Below are 19,598 nucleotides of genomic sequence, written 5' to 3'. Positions count from 1 at the left end.
TGTAGCTTCAATATTTTCAAGGAATGTATGTATGTGCAGTATTTTTAGAAATGAAAAAAGTAGTAGTAGGCTTAGAAGGGTTGCAAACAATGTATTTAATTTTTTTTTTTAATTTATAATCCCGAAAATCTTAATAAAAAAATTTAAAATTTGAATCCCAAATACTGGATTGAAACAAAAAAGTTTTAATCCAAAAAAAAAAAATATTTTTAGTTTTTAATCTCAAATATGGGATAAAAAAATTTGTAAAAATAAATTGTTTAAGAATTTACATGTTTTCGATTTTGCACTTCATGCTCTACCTTTTGAAAATCTTTGGAAAAGAAACCTTAATAAGATATAAACATAGTCTAGCTCCTTTTCTCTTAAGAAAAGATATAAACATAGTATAGCTCCTTTTGTCTTAAGAATATTTAATTGTCTTTAATTCTAGCGTTACAGTTAGAAGTATTTAAGCTTTTTAATTTTTTCCAGTTCCTAATTTGAAGAGAATTTTTTTTATTTATTACTCGATCTTAAACTAAATATTTTCTCAATTGCTAATCCAAAATGTTTAGCTTTAAAAATAATATTTTTAATTTTTTATCATTAAATTAAAAGCTAGAATTTTCAATATTTAATTTTTAATCCCGGAAAAAAAAATTAAAATCTGATTTTTATCCAAACAATTTGAATTGAAAAATTCGTAATCCTGGTTGTAGTTGCTTTCACTACAGATTTTCGCATTTTATGTTAAGATATTATATATTAATTTTAGCCCTGATTTATATTTCAAAAAGAAAACCACCATTATAAAAAATTAAGTTTATGTGAATAAATTTATTAAAAATGATTTTTAATAAAAAACATATGTATTTTTTACCAAACATACATACATACATATGTACCCTAAGCACACATTACAAATTCTTTATTTTTGTTCCTCTTTGATATATTTATATTAAGGGTTGGTTATTGTTTTAATATTTATTCTTAAATCGAGTTTATTTGTTAATTTACTTGGCACGGCATGAAGTTGCATTATTTGTTTTGGTTCCTTATTTGCACCTTCTTTGTAGTCTAGTTTTTTTTTTTGCTTCACACAAGTTTACTAGACATCCGCACATACCAATATCGATTCACTACAAAAACCCAAATTATTGTTGTAATATTCATACATTTTGAATTCTCACTCTTGCCACTCATTAGGATTTTTCATATGGAGGTCTTGTGGATAAAACTCATAGTACAGATTTAAGTTGCGGAAAATCAGAAGGTAAGCAAGCGCCTATTTCAAATAATAAATATTTTTTATTATAAATTTCTTTCATTTCTTTTTAACCCTATTTCATGATCAGCTTCGGTTGATTCCATAACTGATGGTGATAGACGGGCACTGGTGAGTATAACATTAATATAACAACAACAACATTAACTCAACTGTGAATATTCATATTAATTTTTTTATTTAACAGATGGGTGGCGAGCTTCCCGCTTCTAGCACATATTCGGGTGTATTGTCCTATCATTATCCGCAAGCTGGTTTGATTCGTCGGAGTTTACCCAACATGGCGCACTCATTGCTCGTACATGAGCCGGCTAAGATTTATCCTTATCATTTATTAGTCATCACAAATTATCGTCTACCAACAGACGTTGATCGCTGCAACTTAGAGGTAACTGCAAGTGCTACAACATTTTTAACATTCACTCAAATAAAAAACATTCTCATTTCAATTCTTAGCGTCATTTGTCGGATGTAGAATTCGAACATGTGCTGCAATGTTCACGTTCCGAGTTCTACCGACTGCCCCAATGGAGACGAAACGAGCTGAAGCGACGAGCTAAACTATTCTAAAACCAAAACAAAATTTATAGTAATAATATTGAATCAGCATTTCTTTGTCGGATAACTGGCTGGATAAATAGGACTGTCTCAACCCACACACACATGCACCTGCGATTGTTCGTAGTATAAAAAGCAATTGAAAGCATATACACTCAAAACAAAAGAGAAAAGAAATTACAAACGATAATTAAAAGTATAAAAGTTCGTCGTATACACTTGCTTTTTTCATAGTAAAACGATATTTACGAGTCAATGTCAATAGCTTCGCTATTCACATCTGCTACACTCACCAGAGACAAAACTATTGAAACTAATAGCTAGCTGCAAACGAGAAGAAGCGTCAGAGACCGCCTACCCCCTAGTTACCAAATCGACTACCAACTATCTTCTTATAGTGAATAAGATTAAGTGGAATTGCCTGAATGCAAATATTGACCGATAAAAAAAGAATCAATCTGACAAGCTTTACAGCTTTCCATTACGAGTATACAAAAATAGTAAAACTTAAACTAAATCTGAGCTTTTTCTATTTTATGTAGCATACATACACACATACATATATTACTTCTGTTCGCAATTATATTGTATTTATATAAACATGTATTTTTAAATTATATTAAAAGAGAATGTTGCGAGAGCTTATACTACGTATGTGTTGCATATGTACGAGACGTACACACATACACACCCATATATATTTGCATGTATGCTGAATTCTATTGATTTATATATATTTTCATTTCCTTTATGCATTTGTATTTATTCGCGTATAATTAAGGCGAAATAGGTCGAAAAGCAGAAATGATGCTAAATTACTAATTTGCTTTCTAAAAACAACACAAACAAAAAATTGCAATTAAGATAAAAGAACACGCTGAAAATCTGATAATTGCATAAAAAATATGTATTTACAAATATATGCTTAACATTTATTTAATGTGAAATATCCACTCTTTTGTTTGCTGACGCTTAACAAAGTAAGTACAAATATATATTTTTACAGTTTTTTTTTGTGAATTTATATTGCTGTCTATCAAAAAATATAAAATGTATATACTTATGTAGCTAAAATATCTAAATATTTACAAGAGAAAATATTTTTACGATTCTAAATACAATACGATATTTTTAAAATTCTAAAGTTAATTTTTTTTTTCAGAATTTGGGACTCACCTTGTATAGCATACATTTTTCGGTATTTATATACTAAGTTTATTCGTTATTTATTGCAATCAAAAGCTTTTATTTTTGTTTTTATAAATGGAGTGCAGTTTATTGTACAAAAATACATGTAGAGTTCGTACTTGTAGTCAAAATGTGCGTTTTCGCAGTGAGTATTTGGATAAGGATTCTTACGGAAGGCTTTTGTGTTTTGTTCAGTACAATATAAGTACTTAATCGATTTTAATACTATTTTATTGTTTCTAATTTGGAATGTTCGCTTCTTACATTCGCATGAAGGTCATATGTAAGAAGAGTCTTCATAACAGTTAAACTACTTCCTATAACTTGTTTATGGTAAATTTGACGAGTAATGAATCTGAAAATGAAGCACACGAAAAGCAATTCAGTGAAATCAGAAACAAATAAAATATGAGTAAAAAAGATTACCCCATATTGTCATAAAAATCGCGTTCTTCTTCTTGCCACTCGGAAATTGTACATTCCAAAGAGCTACATCCATTCGCAACACATTTTTTTGACACTAAATTCAGCATTGGTTCGGCGATTCTCTGAAAGGGATAATCGGGCGCCATAGCAAAGCGATACATCCAAGCTGCATTATAAAGTGAATTATGTTTTTTAACACTTACTGTAGCGATTATCTAAACGTCAATCAAAAAATATGTTAATGGGAAAATCATTTATTGTAGAATTATCTTGAGTACCAACCTTTTTTCTGAATTTATTAAGGTATGATTGTTCGTAAGGAGATTCATCGAGGAAGATTTGGTATGTCGCTTCTCGTGGTTTCAAGCGAAATATGAATGGTTCGTAGCATTCCGCCACGAGAGATTGTGATGGTTTCGTCTGTCAATGAAGGCAATTTAATACATTTTACTTCCAAAGAACAAATTTTATAAAGATTTACCCTCATCAGTTCCACGGCCTTAGCGTAAAATGAAAAGTATGTACCAGAGAATAAAAAAAAGATACACCCAGGTATGGTCATTGCACAAAAATGTAATGGCACACCGATGAATATGAATAGTATAGCCCATGTTATTACAATGAACTGCAGAGTTATCTGTAACAATACGTCTAATAATACTTAATTGTTCAAGGTTTATTCGTTCAAGGACAAAAGCTTTCAATATATGTACCTCTCTGAAGCAAAAGCAGTAGAAGGATCTCTTAACGAAGGACATAATGTAATCACGTACCAACTCTTGACATTTAAGCTCATCATCATCACGATAGTTGCGAATCACAATAAACGGTTGCATTTGTATAAAACTTAGGTGCGCCCACCTGACATTAATGTATTTAAATCGAATAAATTCGTTAATTTATAGTAGAACCTTAGAAAAACACTTTGCAAACAAAACAAGAGGGAATTGCGATGGCAATCCCGATTGTTTTTCTATTACCGATAAACACAGAAATCGATTGCAAAATACAATACAATACTCTGTCTTCCCTAATATACCCCGAAGCACATACAATACATACGAATAGTTCTAATTGATTATGTACATATACATATATGAAAATCATGCTTATTGGAAGTTTTTGTACGATTGTTCATTTGTACTAGAAAAAATATATCCGATTGTACTATAACCCATTGTTCAATAATTTGTTTTATTTAATTTATGAACAATATTGCAAAATGATATTCGTGCTATTGTAACTTTGAAATTTGAGAACTTTATTGTTATGTGTTCTTATAAGCGTTAATAGTCTTATTGGAAAATAAATTCATCGTCTACCCTAATATATGGTTGAGAATGCCGTTTTAAAATGTTACGAGCACATTCGAGCCACAGTTATTTATCGATTTCACTCGATGCCGATTGCTATGCTCACATTTGATTGAACTAATCTCCAGCGGCTTTTATTGCAATGGTTTTCATTTTTGCAATTATTTTGTAAAAATATTTGCAAATTTAATATAAAGTGTGCAGCCTAAAGTGCTTACTTTAGAAGAATTTAAAGTATTATAAGTTTTCAAACATCCGCAGTATTGTTACTTCAAACGATTGAACGAACTTTAACTTGTTAAAAGTTCCCCACAAAAAAAAAGTAACAAACAAATCAAAAAATTTCAAAGGTGATATAAAATATATTATTAATAAAATTATAGACATTTGAGATGACTTCGTGTACTCATCAGCCTCTTGCAATGGAGGACACACTTAATTTAGAAGTTGAAGAACCAATGGTGGATGAGAAACAGGCCGGTGAAAAACCTGCGAATACCGTAAAAGAAATGCGGGACCGCAAGGAGGGTCGAAATTTTATATGTGGTGTAATTGAGGGTAATGTTAGTGTATTCTCTAAATAAATTATTTCAAGTTTCAATTTCTAAATGCAGGGTTCTATGGAAGACCCTGGACAACCGAGCAACGGAAGGATTTATTTAAAAAGTGCGTAAAAATAAAATATTTTAATGGTAAATTATTTTCATGATTTAAATATATTAGGATGAAGAAATGGGGTATGGATTCATATGTGTACGCTCCAAAGGATGATTATAAACATCGCGCTTATTGGCGTGAACTATACACGGTTGAAGAAGCTGATCATCTAACAAGTATTATAATTACAAATTTAATTTCATAAATAAGATTTAGTGTTTAATGCAAAATGAATAATACAATGATTGCAGGCTTAATAACGGCGGCTAGGGAGCATAATGTAATGTTTTACTACGCTCTCTCACCTGGTTTGGATATGTCGTATAGTAGCCCAAAAGAAATTCAAACACTAAAAAGAAAACTGGACCAAGTTTCACAATTTGGATGTGAAGCATTTGCATTACTTTTTGACGATATCGACTCGGAAATGTCCAAAGTTGATAAAGAAGCTTTTCAAACATTTGCCAATGCTCAAGTAACACAAGCACTAGTATTTATATTCATTATATATAATATTTTCTTTGAAATTAGGTATCTGTTACAAACGAAATATTCACACATTTAGGCAATCCGAGATTCCTATTTTGCCCCACTCAATATTGTAGCACACGAGCGATACCTACAGTTCACGATTCAGAATACTTAAATACGTTAGGTTCAAAACTAAACCATGATATCGATATCATGTGGACTGGAAACAAAGTAATCTCAAAAATTATTAGTCTCGAATCAATTCAGGAAATAACTGAAATACTACGTCGACCACCCGTTATTTGGGATAATTTGCATGCGAACGATTACGATCAAAAACGAGTTTTCTTAGGTCCTTATTCCGGTCGTTCACCAGAGTTAATACCACATTTACGAGGAGTTATGACCAATCCAAACTGTGAGTTCCACGCGAATACCATTGCCATTCACACCTTAGCCAGCTGGTCGAAATGCAGTCTTGATTCTAAAGTAAACAGTGAGTATTGCAAGAAAAAAGAATGGATTCATATTGATATATTAATTTAAAATGAAACAAGGTTCAATTTCTGCTGACATTAAACTGGAAACCGAAAACGAGGACGGCACGAATGAGGAAGAGATACCTGTGGACTGTTTATCGAAAAATATGTATCATCCACGCATTGCATTAAAGTAAGGTTATGAGTTAGATATAAAAATAAATGGAATTTACGCATTGAAAATGTGTTTTTGTATTTTTTTTTGTTTTAGAAACGCTATTGACGAATGGTTGCCTGAGTTCTTTGTGGCCAAGGAAGCCTGGGGTCCCATTACGAAACCGCAACCACAAGTAACAAGTAAGATCTTTCACATCTCTTACTACTTATTTCAGTATTTTAAACCTTTTCTCCCTATATATATATTTGTTTTTCCTTGGATAGTGGTTATGCCTATTATTCCAATTATACCGTCTATTAATACCTGTATGAGTTTGACGACAACAACAACGACATCGACTAGTACGAAAACTATAACGGTGCCTGAAGTGAACACCACACAACTCCAAGCTTTGGCTGACGTGTGCAGCACCGTTAACTCATCAGTTATTAATCCTATTGCGAATCCCGTTATGAATTCCTTGGTTTCTCCAACAAAAGTTGTAACAAATGACGACATTGTAAATCCCATACCCACATGTGTAGCGTCAAATATCGAGCTGCCCAAAAAAATCCCAATATCCATCGTAGCGGTACCAATAATGCACTCCAAAGTTGTGGAGGATATATTGCCGAGAAATTTAGTCACGGAAGGTGAGATTCTGAAATCGCCAGTTTCTGGTCTGGAGCTAGCAACGGCAATAACAAAACCAATACCGGTAGCAATAGAAAATAGCTCTGCACTAACAAAGTCAAATTTAAATGCAAATAATGCATCGACAACACTAAATCAGAATAATGTGAATAAGGAGGACGAAATGAGTGTGGAGAAAGCACAATCACTTACTACAGAATCGCCAATTGTGAGCTTGAATCATGAAGAGAAGTTGCCGGATGCTTTAACAATTGAAAGTATTGACACACCTATTGAAAAGGCGCCAGAATTATCAATAGACACCAGTGGAACGCCGAGGGAAGTTGGAAATAGTACAGGTGCGCTACCTATGGTAGATGAGCATACTTTGAGCCCGCTCAGTGCGATCAGCGCAGGTGGCAATGAACCGATGGAATGCAGCAGTAGTCTAGCTTCGCAGGCTTCCGGCAAGGAAGATCGCAAAATGATTTCTGAGGATGTTGTAATGGCTGAAGGTGTGGACGAAGATGATGATATTTGCAATGGCTCAATGAACGAACTGAATGTAAAGAATTGCAAATTTAAAATTTCGTGAGTGCAAATATTAACAATTTTACTTTTCTAACTCTGCTTCTTATACAGAATAGCATGCAGGTGGAAAGCTCTGAAGGTTCGCCTCTCTCAAATGCCGACATGAAAGACTGCGATGACAAGTAATTACTTTTTTGTTTCTTTACTCTATGTTAAATATTTATATTATTTTCCCTTGATAGAAATCCCCCGGAGGCCGGTAGCAGTAGTAGCATTACTGTGGAGGATCTTTACTTACTATGTGATCTTTTTTATCTGCCATTTGAGCATGGAAATCGTGGTTTTAAGCTATTAAATGAATTCAACTGGTTAAAATCGAATGCTAGTGTGTTGCTAGGTAACGACAAAACTGTTAGAAAATGTTCTAATGCGGATGGCGCAGTTTCACCCAAACCAGAGGTAGCCGAGTGGATGCAACGAGCGGAATCATTCTCCAAGCATTGTAATTCTGTACACGAACTGCTACGTAAAATCGCTAATTGTGCTAACAAGGAGATATGCCATGATTTATTTTCTTACGTGTGGGACATTGCTGGTACTTTGACACTACTAAATGCCTTCGTGAAATGGCTGAGTCTTGGTCATTTCCCGCCTAATGTTCAAACCTACACGCAGGGTACATACACATGTAAGCATATACATATATGGAAGGAAAGGGACGTGAATTTATTTGTATGTGGTGTACTTTACATTAACTACTTACAGGGTTTAGCAAGGGCTGGAAGGAGGCTTTCATGTCGGGCGAACAAGAGCCTTGGGTATTTCGTGGTGGTCTTATCGCTGATTTGCAAGTGAGCCTCTCAAAAAATTTGATTTTATCAATTGTCTTTTATAAGAAAATATTGTTCTTTTTCGAAGCGTCTGATGCCTGTAGATTCCGGAAATGATCTGTTTCTATATAAACTACCTGAACTGCCAACAAGCGACTATCATTTAATACGCCCCTATACACCAATTGACGAAGTTGAGCTAGGACAAGTTTGTACAAAGGCGTTTTTGCAGCTAAGCGTAAATGGTGCTGACGATAGACCGGTCGAAAGTGATGTTGGTTTCGAATCTCTGTTTCCCAGTAATTTGAGTGAACTTATTGCGGATAATATTGTTGGACATTTTGTCACGTTATATCCTCAGTTGTGTATTGTTGCACATGACGCTTCTAATGCTATTGTTGGTTATGCAGCTGCTGCCTTAAACATTCACACATTCATGCGAAATGTGGAAGTATGTTGGATACCATCGATGAGAGAAAAGTACTCCGAATCTCTACTGGAAAAAGACAACTTCATTGATGTGACAAATGGATCAGAAAGTGCACAGAGACATTCATCTAAGCTTAATGCGCTTATTACTGAAATGATAAGCGATTTTCATAATTATGAATATCAATGTCCAGTTGAAGTAAGTAACGCATATCCGGCTTTAATAACAGCCACCGCCTTAAAGGATGCATTATTACGGGATTATGGAATTTTGAAGCGTTTAATAACTGTAACTTTGGCCACGTTACGCTCGAATGGATGCTTTGGTGTTCATGTCCGTTTGTCTTTTAAGGATTCTGAAATCTTTCAACAACATTATGCAAAAATAGGATTTACGGAAGTGTATCGTGACCCTGAAAATAAATTTATATATCTTGGGCGACGTTTTTAGCAACTGCCAGCTCAGTCACAGCCAACTTTATTGCTAAAATTGCGTCGAAAATGCGAAACATGCAACGGGTTGAAAAAAACATCAACAAGTATGATAAAGAACAGAAAATTGTGAACTCTTATTTATGTATGTAATTACGTATAATTTTACGAAAAGAATGGCACATTGTAAGCACTACATTTTTGGTTAAAAACAGCTAACAAGCAGCGTCCTAAAAATCGTTTTCCGCGTAATTCATACTCATCTTACGGTAAATAGGCATCGGTATTGCTCTCTGACTGATATATCAATCCATTTTAATCTTAAAATATGTATAGTAAATGTGTCTGCACTTTTTATGTATGTATGTTTGTAAGTACTTTGAACTATTTGCTATGTCCAGTTCGTTTTGCGATTTTAAAGCTTGATTAAAAACCAGCGCAACACCTTATACAGCAAATAAAAATTTCAGAAAAACGAATCGCATTTTTAATGTTAATTATAACAACTTATTATACATTTCTTTCAGCGGTTGACTTAGCTTTGTCCAAGTCGTAAAACCAGACAGTGTTAACGCCTTCTTCTATAATACGTTGTGGTTGTAAATTGGGCAGTGGAAATCTGCATGCGATAATTTTGGCATTACTCGATGACTCGGCAATTAGCTTCTTTTCCAAATCTTTCATCTTTAAGAAAATAAATAAAATCATATGAGACTATTCATTCGAATGGATTATGAGCCAATATACCATCTGTTCCACGCCGAATATAACCACATATTCATACGGCGCTACGTTGTATTTCCACAAATCACGTCTATAGAAGTGTGTTTTACCATAGACACCTTGTCGTAGAGCTGATAATCGTGAGTACCATACCAACCATGGATTGAGTTCAACACCATCTGCGTTTAGTCCTTTTTTAGCCGCCGCTAATTATAAATTCAGATTTTATTACATTATTTAAATTTTTTTATTCGAAAATATATTATTTACCTACTACAATTCGCCCATCACCAGATCCTATGTCCAATAATTTTTTTGGCGAGTTCTTAGGTAAGAAGCTGAGCACATTTCTAACCTGCTCAGTGGTGGCAGGAACATATGGAAGACATATTCTTCGAAAAGCAGGCGCTACAAAAGACGCACATATGACACTTAAACCAATACCCACACCACCGGTTGCTGCTATTAGAATTTTTGCCGAATTGGATATACTTTTCCTTTTCGCAGTGACAGTACTGTGGTCATGCAAGTAATCCATGGCATTTATGAGTTATGTGTTTAATCTTTCTAATTCCATGATTTCTTTACATCTATTTACGAATGGAAGTAGAGGAAAGTGGATGATAACTGGCATACGATGAAAGCGAAAAGCATAAAGTGACGTGGATAGAAGAAAGTAAAACAGAGGTACTTAAATTAGTATCTAGTCTTTTAGTAATATTTGAACACTAGTTACAATGATATATTTAACCCTTCCAAAAATTTATTAATTTTTATTTACATATTTTACAACATGTATATTTTAAGTCGAATTATTTTCTAAAAATTCATTTTCACCAATTTACACACATAAAGCAATTATTACACACCGTCCAGAATAACTTTTTTACCGAAAAGGCAACCCTGTGAGATTTACTGTCACGCATTAATGCAACCGTGTTTGACGCCGCCATTTATATTTTCATTTCGGGATTTCGTGTCAAATTTTTGATTGGAAAAAGTAAACGCGATCTAATATAAAGAAATTGTTGCAGAGGAGGTTTGCAAAGCAATCTCATATTGTGAAGTGCAACAAATACGAGTAGTGTGATTTTGTTACAGTGAAAATATTAAAATAAGTGAAAATATGGCGAATGTGCGGGACAGCGACACTTCATTGTGGCTGCATAACAAACTCGGCACTTCGAACGATTCGTGGATAAGTGGGTCGATATGCTCGCAACTTAACAAGGAAGTGCTGCGCAACATAAAGGAGTGTTTTCCGGATTTGCAGACTCAAGTGAAACTGAAATTATTGCTAAGTTTTTTCCATATACCACGACGGCTGGTAGAAGAGGTGAGTAAATACTACTAATTCGGCTTCATTGTGCCTTGGTTGATTGGAAGGGCCGCGGACGGTGTGAATTATGAAAACCTAACATAGATCACACATCCAAAGCACACACATGTAAAAGAACATATGCGCGGACAAGAGCTTACGAATACTTAATGTTTAGCATTTTTATGACTGTATTTGTATATGCGTTGATGACATGGTTCCATGTCCGCTGAATGCCAGTGCCTCGTCACTGTTTTCATGTACAAGTTGTTTTTAAATAATTTTGATGACTTTATAGAGTAAAGTGCCTTAATTATAAAACACGACTAATTTATATTATTATTAAAAATATCTGTTTGCTTATAATATTGGTTTATTTTGATTCTATTGAGATTAAAATTTTTCCCGCCACTGGGCTAGTTGGTGAACTTGTACACTTGCTGTATTTGTGAAAGTCCACACATATCTATGTATGTATGTGTGAAGGTGTTCATATTTATGGACATGTGTGGGTTTGAAAATAGCTAATGATATGACAATTTGGTTATCAGAATTTATAGTGTTTTAAGTTAAACTAATTAAAATGATGCTGAAGAAGTTTGTAAAAATGTTTACATATTTTTATCGTTTCAAATTATAGTGGAAAGTTGAATTAGAGGAAGTAATTGAAGTGGCCGGCTTGGATTCGGAGCTGTGGGTCTCAATGTTGGCGGAGACTATGAAAACTTTTCCAGCGACTAGCTCGCTAAATACAGAAATCTCAGAATATGAAGATACACGACCTATATTCACTGATATGGTTAATGACTTACGGAAATTAGTCAGTAAGCACAGCGATCTAGGCATGCTTCCATTAGAATGTTTATATTTAAACAAAAATGCCTTGGTGTCAGTGGTAAGTGGGTAGACGCATACTATAGAAAATATTTTTCAACTTTTTATAATTAACATGTTTCATTGTTTAATCGCTAAGGTGGGACAGCAGCCAAATCCCGTGAAGCATTTTACCATAAAACGAAAACCTAAAAGTGCCAATTTACGAACTGAACTTCTCCATAAATCAGCAGACGCACAATCCTCTTTAAAAAAATCGTCTGCTCCAACAATACCATTGCGATCACGTGGTATGCCACGAAAAATGACGGATACAACTCCGCTGAAAGGTATTCCGTCGCGAGTGCCTTCTTTAGGTTTTCGAACGCCTAATGTATCTGGAGCACCACAACGCCCAAACCTAAGTCGCACGCCAGCGGGACGAAAGGACGGTGGAATAAAATTGATCGAACTTTCGGAACAACCCTTGGGTTATGCTGCCGCCAAGAAACGTAAACGAGAACAACAATTAGAAGAACAACAAAAGAAACAAGAACAGAAACAAATAGCGACGGCAGCTCAAGCGGAAATCATTTCACCATTAGCTACATCACCAACACAAACAAGTGGTTCTAGCAATGCTGTAGGCGGCGCCACAACACCTTCGTCTACCCCAACTGTCGAAATCAAGACAGAGGCAGGTGCCAGCTTAAATCAAAGCAGTTCTATCGATGATATGTTAACGGATAGTAAAGACAATGTGTTGACCACTAAGATTGAACCATCGACACCAGAATACGCTCAGTCTTTAGGCTACACTCAACCAACATCACCTAAGTTGGTAGAGAGCAAGCCGCAAATTAAATCTATTGACATACCATCCACATGCGTAGCCAACTCGATTTTGACATCCACATCCACTGCCACAATTGCAACGCCAACGAAAGTGAGCAGCATGTCCACACAAACACAAACGCAAATTCGAACACCAACACAAACTCAAGTCAATAACAATAGTAATAATTTGAATCACGGCCACAAAAGAATTAAACAAGAGATTGAAATTAAGAGTGAAGAGATTTTAATGCCACCTAATATTAAAGTGGAAAAGATCGAACCACAAACGCAGCCTACATTGTTGACACAGCAACTGCCTCAAACGCCGACTCGTTTGCAGCAGCGAATAATTATACAACAGCAAAAAACACCGCAACAACAGCCCTTACAAGCACAACAACAGACAATGCAACAGCAGACCACACAACATGTCCTTATACGTGCCGCACCTCAACAACAAAAACAAACGCTTAGCGGGCTAACATTGAGTGGTAGCGGAACAACCGTGACTAGGCAAAAAATTAACACAAGCAACACATCGCCAACTAATGCCAATACGATGATAAAAATGGAGAAGTTAGATATAAAACCAATAACGACAAAGAGTCCTGTATCGAACACCACCATGTCGACTAATATTTACACCCAACAGCAGTTGAGACAGACCAACAATCCATTGGCGAATTTGCCAAATAATATTTCGGTGAAAATAACATCGACTAAATCACCGAAAGCTCAGTCAATACCTCAGCAAAGCGTTCAGCAGCAGCAGCAGCAACAGCAACAACAACAACAACCAATACTAATTAACAGCTCAACACCGGTGATAATTTCCTCAACAGCAGCACCAGTTTCGAGACCGGTAAGTTTTTGATATGTCATTTCTTTATTGTTGAAAAGAGTCTCTAACTTCAAATCACATTTGTAAACATTTGCAGAAGCAACTTGTTTCGTCTGGCACGTCGACAACAACAACGGCACAATCCATTAAGTCTATGCCGCTGAGTCAGCTAAAGACTGCCGCTAACAGTGGACCTGTTATTATATCGCAGACAATCATACAACCAGCTAAGCGTACAGCTAACTCGGCTACCAACCTTCAAGCGCATCAACAGCAGCAACAACAACAACATACTCATATACAACAATCAACTATACAACAGTCAGTTAGTACATCTAACGCACCCACACAATATATCTTGACTACGTCAGCAACACAACCACAACAGCAACAACAACAACAACAACAACTACAAACCGCTACAATGCCGACACTGACTTCCTTCGCGCGGCCAACTCAACAGAACACCACTACCCTATACCAAACTGGCGCATCGGCGAACCCGCAAACACCCACGAAGATACTCTTGAAAACCTCACCGTCAGGTGTTATGATGACACCGGTACGCCAGCAACAGACATCGAACACAAGTAGTGGAAATCCGCCGCCTCTAATAGCAACTTCATCAACGCAACAACACCAACAGCCTACTTTACTAAATATTCAAAATGTACAGCTGCCCAATCGCCCAGTCACCATACAGCCAGCCTCACAAGCAGCCCAACAACAACATATGCAAGCGCAATTACAGCAACAACAGCCACAACATACGATCGTCTCAAATACAAGCGCTACGCAACAACCGAAACTAACGCAAGTACTCGTACAATCCACGAATCCAGCCGGTGTTGGTGGCTCCGTAGGCAACGTGGGTGGCGTGAATGTGGGGAATGCTAATGCAAATATGAAGAATAAGACGATCATACTGACACAGAAGGGTGTTATACTGCGGAATATCGGCGGCGATATGTACCAGCAGATACCCATAAGCAATATGAGTGGCTTGCAAGGTCTAAATACCAGCGCCGGCACTACATTAATGACTACAACCACCGGTGGGCCACCGAGCCTGGTGAAGACCACACCAAGTGGTGTGCAGACAGCACAAACAATACAACTGCAACAACAAAGTGGAAATCAAGCGAAACAACAACAACATATACCAACACTAATACCCACAAATACGCTATCATCGCAACACATGATCGTGCAGCAGCCGACACAAACGAACCTCATTAATGCGGTAAGTAGTGACACACGCCTACACACAAGTTTTGCTAGATTTCTGATATAAATGTGAATTTTGATTCATACGCAGCCTACCCAGCAGACCATAATAAGACCGGTTATATCAAATGTACAGGGCAATAGCTTAACAACATTGCCGCAAGGTCTAACGCTGATCCAGCGTCCTGGCCAACAGCCGCAGTTCGTGCAGGTGCAGACCGCCAACAACTCCACGGGTGTGGGACAGCAGCAGCAGACGCAAATACAGCGCACCATAATAACGCAGCCGACTCAGCAGCAGCAACAACAAATGCGGCCACAGCAGATCGTATTGCAGCACAAGACGCAGCCGCAACAACGAATTATTACGACCGCGCAAACGGCGAGCGGTCAGCCACAGCAAATACAAATTCAGCAAGGCGCTTCAACGGCTAACATGCCGCGCGCCACACACATCGTGCAGGTGACACAGCAGGCGCAGCAGCAACAACAGCCACAGGCACAACAGGCACCCCAACGCAAAGGACTCTCATTATCGGTAAGCAAACATTTGTTTTTGCATTTTTGCCTCAACTACGGATTCATTAACCGCTGTGATTGTGTTTTACAGAACGAGCATGTCCATAAAGCGCACGAAATGTTCCGCAAGGCGAATCGCGTTTCACGTCCGGACAAGGCGCTCATATTGGGCTTCATGGCGGGCATGCGTGAGAATCCACGCCCCAACTCGGAGAATGTCATAGTTATAAAATTGGGTGAAACTGAAGTAAACTCAAGATTATTATTTTTACTGTGCTTACATATAGATACTAATATATAATTATCTATTGTAGGAAAAAGTGCAGCAAGAGGACGGCAGCACGGCACTTTGTTTGGTTGAGTCGCATATACGGCTGGATTACAACACCGGCGAGTGGAAGACATTCCAAAATTACCGACGTCTCGATCAAAGCGTGCAAGGACAAGGTGTGGACGGCAGCGCAAACGGTGGCACCGGTGGAGCTGGCGGCGTCATGCAAGCACAGAATTCTGTTGTTATTTAAAGGAAATGCGCGTCAAACTACCGGCTGTTGTCGTTATTGTTGTAACAGCATTTAATCTAACCTCAATCATGGGAGCAAACTGCGTGTCATTGCGCGTGTGCTGCACAATGTAGAGACTGCACTGCGTTTTGCTTGGTCAAAGTTGCTGTGTGTGCGCGTGTGAAAATGGCATTCAAGAAGACGATTGACTCAATAAAGAGCAACAATATATTATGTGAGAGAAATGTGAAAGCAAAACTACTAACTCGTCTAGGTGCAATTCGTCTGCAGCTGTGTGCTGAGTTGAAAGCCAGACGTACATAATCCTTAGTCAGCGCAGCATTTATACAGGCATAAGTTGAAACCAAATCGCTTAGTAGATGCAAATTACTAAATATTATTTTTGTTATATGTATATCACTGATGATTTGATGCCTAAATTTACAAAGATCATCTCGTTTTGTATTTATACCAGTCTGCATATATCTATACTTAAGTAACGGTATGTGTATACACCACTACATTCAATGTATCTTTCGTATGCGCTCAAGAATTCGCTGCTGAATTTGAAAAACGGCAAAACTCGGCGTAATTTAAAATAGCTTTTCTCTTAGTTATAGTGATTACTAAAATAAAATTCGAAAAATAAAGGCAAACGGCAAACAAGGTTATATAATCAAAAATAATGGCACCGGATGTAATGTAGCCAATAAAATTAATATTTTTTTAAATGGACTTATTGCAATGACTTTTTACGTTTCGTACGCAGCTGCCCCGTCAGTCGTTTACGTTCAAACCAAATTGTATTTTCACAAAAAAGCAAATGCAGAAATGCAAAACTAAAAAGTAAAAAAACTGGCGCCGGCGACATCTATAATCTACATTGTGTATTTTCAATTGATTTTCACTACCTAATTAATTCACCTAAAATATATATATGTACACATACATATGTATGTATATTATAATATACATATATATGCTTAGCTGTACAGAGGAATGTAGTTTAAATGTTTAGTAGTGCGTGGAATATACTACCATTTAGTTTATTATCTATCAAAAAGCGCCCACTAATCGCCGGTGTATGTATGTACACACACACATAAACGCCAATCGCTAATTTTCAAAATGTTGCGCATATATGGTAAATTTTTATGTATGTGAGTGAAACTGCGTTAAAATGTTGCTGCATAGAGCTGAATAACTTGTATTTAAAATAAATAAATAATTAATAATAATGATAATTTTTTTAGCGTACTATATTATATTATAAATTTGAGAAACAGAAAAAAAACTAATGCTTAAGCCGTGGGTATAAATACCGTTAATACTATGTAATAATGATTATGATATAAATATGTATTAGTTGAGAATTTGAATTGTATACATATGTATGTAGTTATAGAGATATATGAATTTGGAAATGAAATTAAGGTATACAAATAAACTACACACATACATTACTATTATGGCTTAATGTTAAAATATAAAAAAATGCTCCTGATAATTGTTTGTTTGTTCATTTCGTTTTATTTCAAAGAAATGTAGTATTTATTACAATAACAAGCGTTTTTGGTTGTTGTTGTTGTAGCTACATAAAAAAAAATCGTTTTTTTTTTGTTTTATTAAAAATGCAGTAACATTACTGCTGCAATCTTTTTTCGGTTCATGTTGAGTTGATGAGAACATATGATGTAATCATCAGATCACGTCACATCGCCTGATAACATCAGAATTACTTTCTGCAACACTAAAATCTGCATGGTCAAACTATAGCACATCCATACTTGGTGATATCATGTGTAGCAATTAATATATCACGTGATATCGCCTTTAATTATCAAATTACATTACGTCATCTGATCACATCGCGCACAAAATCAAAAAAATCACGCGCTGTCAATTTATATCATATTAACACATGATGTCGTCATGTGATGTACTGATCAAATCACATCACCACCACGAACTTCTTTTGGTCGCCTTACAACTGCTATCACTTGGGGTTAACGACACATTTTATACCCTTGCAACATATTGCTACAGATATATATGTAGATATAGGGTTATATAAACATATACTTATAAATGATCAGGATGACTAGACGAGTTGCAATCCGGTTGATCGTCTGTCTGTCCGGTCGTGCAAGCTGTAACTTGAGTAAAAATTAAGACATCTTGATGAAACTTGGTACACATGTCCCTTGGTGAAAATTAGTTCGTAGAGTTCGTAGATGGACGTAATCTACAAAACGTCATTAATATAAATCTAACAGAAGGCCATAACTAAGCATTAATTTAAGATATAGAACTCTTGTTGTAACGGTTAGCTAGTCCCCGTTAGTTTGTTAAGGATTAGATAAGTTGTCATTGAGGTCATCCAACGGAGACACACAGCACGGTGGACATATGTATATTTGATATGTCAGGGACGATTTGGGTAAGTAGGAATTTAACCTGCCACAGTATCCAAAATGAAGCTGCGCAAGGGTCACTCTTGACGATGATGACATCGGAAGATAATCCCGTCCACTCCCCACATAACTGTACTGTTAAAGATTACTAAAATACGATAAATCAATAACTAAATACGCCAGAGTCATTAAATTTTACCCTCGAGATGGTATGAGAGAGCTTTATACGAGCCAGTATCGAAATCGGACGATGGGTGTGCACCTTCCACATTTAATTAAAATCATACTATATATCTCGCGATCCGACCGACAGATTTTGACTAAATTGGGCACATTCTTATGTTACTGTGTGAAAATGAGCGAATCGGCCGACTGCACATATAGCGCAATTTTAAATTCCATTTGATTCTTTCACTTATTGTGCCACCTCATGACCAAAAATTGTCCAAAACTGTTCAAGCCCCTAAGTACTGAATATGCGAACTCCAGTACCTATAGTTGACTATTATGTTAGACTTCATTGTCTTACGGGTTTCAGCATATGAAATTAGCCTTTCCTGTAGAGATCGAGGAAGTTCCGAAATGTAAACTTATACAAGAGTGGAGCAGAGATGTTTTCAGTGGCATGTGATATATAACTCCGTTGAATATAGAAGTTTACATCCCTAGTACGTATGGCTGCTAGCGTGGATAGTAGCCGCTATTCAACATTATTCCAAAAATTACATTATAGTCATGCATATCATCATCTGCTAGTAATCGCAAGCAACTGAGTAGTCAGTGGCCAGTTTTTGTTCTTATAGAATGATAAAATCAGAAACCACCAATTGTGTACAGTATTTTGCGGGTTTTAGACTTTGAATTCATTTATAATTCTTATTAATGTACGAACGCTTTAAACTCAATAGTATTTTAAACATTTTTTTAATTTTATTGGTTGATAATTTTTTGAAAAAAAAACATGAATTTGATTTTGCTTCAGTTGAGTGGGCTCAAACTATATACATATGTGCCAACTCTAACTCTATGATA

At 36.0% G+C, this 19,598-nt stretch overlaps 5 protein-coding genes across 14 annotated transcripts in view; 3 read left to right on the top strand and 2 right to left on the bottom strand.

Annotated features, from left to right (window-relative positions):
* LOC126751662 (actin-binding LIM protein 2) overlaps window positions 1-2,772 on the top strand; it is a 28,044-nt gene extending 25,272 nt beyond the window's left edge. For 4 of the 7 annotated variants that reach the window (XM_050462099.1, XM_050462097.1, XM_050462100.1 and 1 more), the window contains 4 exons: window positions 1,189-1,255; window positions 1,338-1,378; window positions 1,455-1,655; window positions 1,724-2,772. In XM_050462099.1, the coding sequence (XP_050318056.1) occupies window positions 1,189-1,255; window positions 1,338-1,378; window positions 1,455-1,655; window positions 1,724-1,837 (423 nt within the window). In that variant the 3' untranslated portion in view covers window positions 1,838-2,772. Of the gene's footprint in view, window positions 1-1,188; window positions 1,256-1,337; window positions 1,379-1,454; window positions 1,656-1,723 lie in introns of those variants that run through there. The other 3 variants (XM_050462103.1, XM_050462101.1, XR_007665911.1) reach the window with 3 other exon arrangements.
* Window positions 2,773-3,039: 267 nt separating this feature from the next.
* LOC126751663 (uncharacterized) lies at window positions 3,040-4,409 on the bottom strand. Of its 2 annotated transcripts, XM_050462105.1 has the most exons (6): window positions 4,153-4,409; window positions 3,921-4,076; window positions 3,722-3,859; window positions 3,643-3,654; window positions 3,440-3,561; window positions 3,040-3,368 (listed from the first exon to the last, which is right to left on the bottom strand). In XM_050462105.1, the coding sequence occupies exons 1-6, from the start codon at window positions 4,273-4,275 to the stop codon at window positions 3,239-3,241; spliced, it is 681 nt and encodes a 226-aa protein (XP_050318062.1). In that variant the 5' UTR covers window positions 4,276-4,409; the 3' UTR covers window positions 3,040-3,238. The 2 variants fall into 2 exon arrangements, with proteins under 2 accessions (XP_050318062.1, XP_050318061.1); XM_050462104.1 differs by having other exon boundaries at window positions 3,440-3,654; window positions 4,153-4,408.
* A 449-nt stretch (window positions 4,410-4,858) lies between these two features.
* LOC126754500 (protein O-GlcNAcase) lies at window positions 4,859-9,850 on the top strand. Of its 3 annotated transcripts, none has more exons than XM_050466521.1 (13): window positions 4,859-5,074; window positions 5,136-5,310; window positions 5,367-5,418; window positions 5,476-5,585; window positions 5,661-5,884; window positions 5,941-6,376; window positions 6,438-6,552; window positions 6,631-6,716; window positions 6,801-7,714; window positions 7,792-7,862; window positions 7,923-8,368; window positions 8,446-8,531; window positions 8,599-9,850. In XM_050466521.1, exons 2-13 carry the CDS (start codon window positions 5,145-5,147, stop codon window positions 9,388-9,390), a joined length of 3,498 nt encoding a protein of 1,165 aa, XP_050322478.1. In that variant the 5' UTR covers window positions 4,859-5,074; window positions 5,136-5,144; the 3' UTR covers window positions 9,391-9,850. The 3 variants fall into 3 exon arrangements, with proteins under 3 accessions (XP_050322478.1, XP_050322492.1, XP_050322486.1); XM_050466535.1 differs by having other exon boundaries at window positions 5,136-5,315; XM_050466529.1 differs by having other exon boundaries at window positions 4,859-5,102; window positions 5,166-5,310.
* LOC126754508 (ATP synthase subunit C lysine N-methyltransferase) lies at window positions 9,836-10,693 on the bottom strand. The gene is made up of 3 exons (XM_050466547.1): window positions 10,365-10,693; window positions 10,119-10,300; window positions 9,836-10,055 (listed from the first exon to the last, which is right to left on the bottom strand). Exons 1-3 carry the CDS (start codon window positions 10,630-10,632, stop codon window positions 9,882-9,884), a joined length of 624 nt encoding a protein of 207 aa, XP_050322504.1. The 5' UTR covers window positions 10,633-10,693; the 3' UTR covers window positions 9,836-9,881.
* A 367-nt stretch (window positions 10,694-11,060) lies between these two features.
* Window positions 11,061-17,659, top strand: LOC126751657 (negative elongation factor A). The gene is made up of 7 exons (XM_050462087.1): window positions 11,061-11,430; window positions 12,053-12,307; window positions 12,386-13,924; window positions 14,001-15,146; window positions 15,222-15,668; window positions 15,741-15,896; window positions 15,964-17,659. The coding sequence occupies exons 1-7, from the start codon at window positions 11,221-11,223 to the stop codon at window positions 16,171-16,173; spliced, it is 3,963 nt and encodes a 1,320-aa protein (XP_050318044.1). The 5' UTR covers window positions 11,061-11,220; the 3' UTR covers window positions 16,174-17,659.
* The last annotated feature ends 1,939 nt before the right edge of the window (window positions 17,660-19,598 follow it).

This window comes from Bactrocera neohumeralis, chromosome 2, assembly GCF_024586455.1.
Source record: "Bactrocera neohumeralis isolate Rockhampton chromosome 2, APGP_CSIRO_Bneo_wtdbg2-racon-allhic-juicebox.fasta_v2, whole genome shotgun sequence".
Lineage (NCBI taxonomy): Eukaryota > Metazoa > Arthropoda > Insecta > Diptera > Tephritidae > Bactrocera > Bactrocera neohumeralis.
This window is presented reverse-complemented; position numbering and strand designations above follow the sequence as displayed.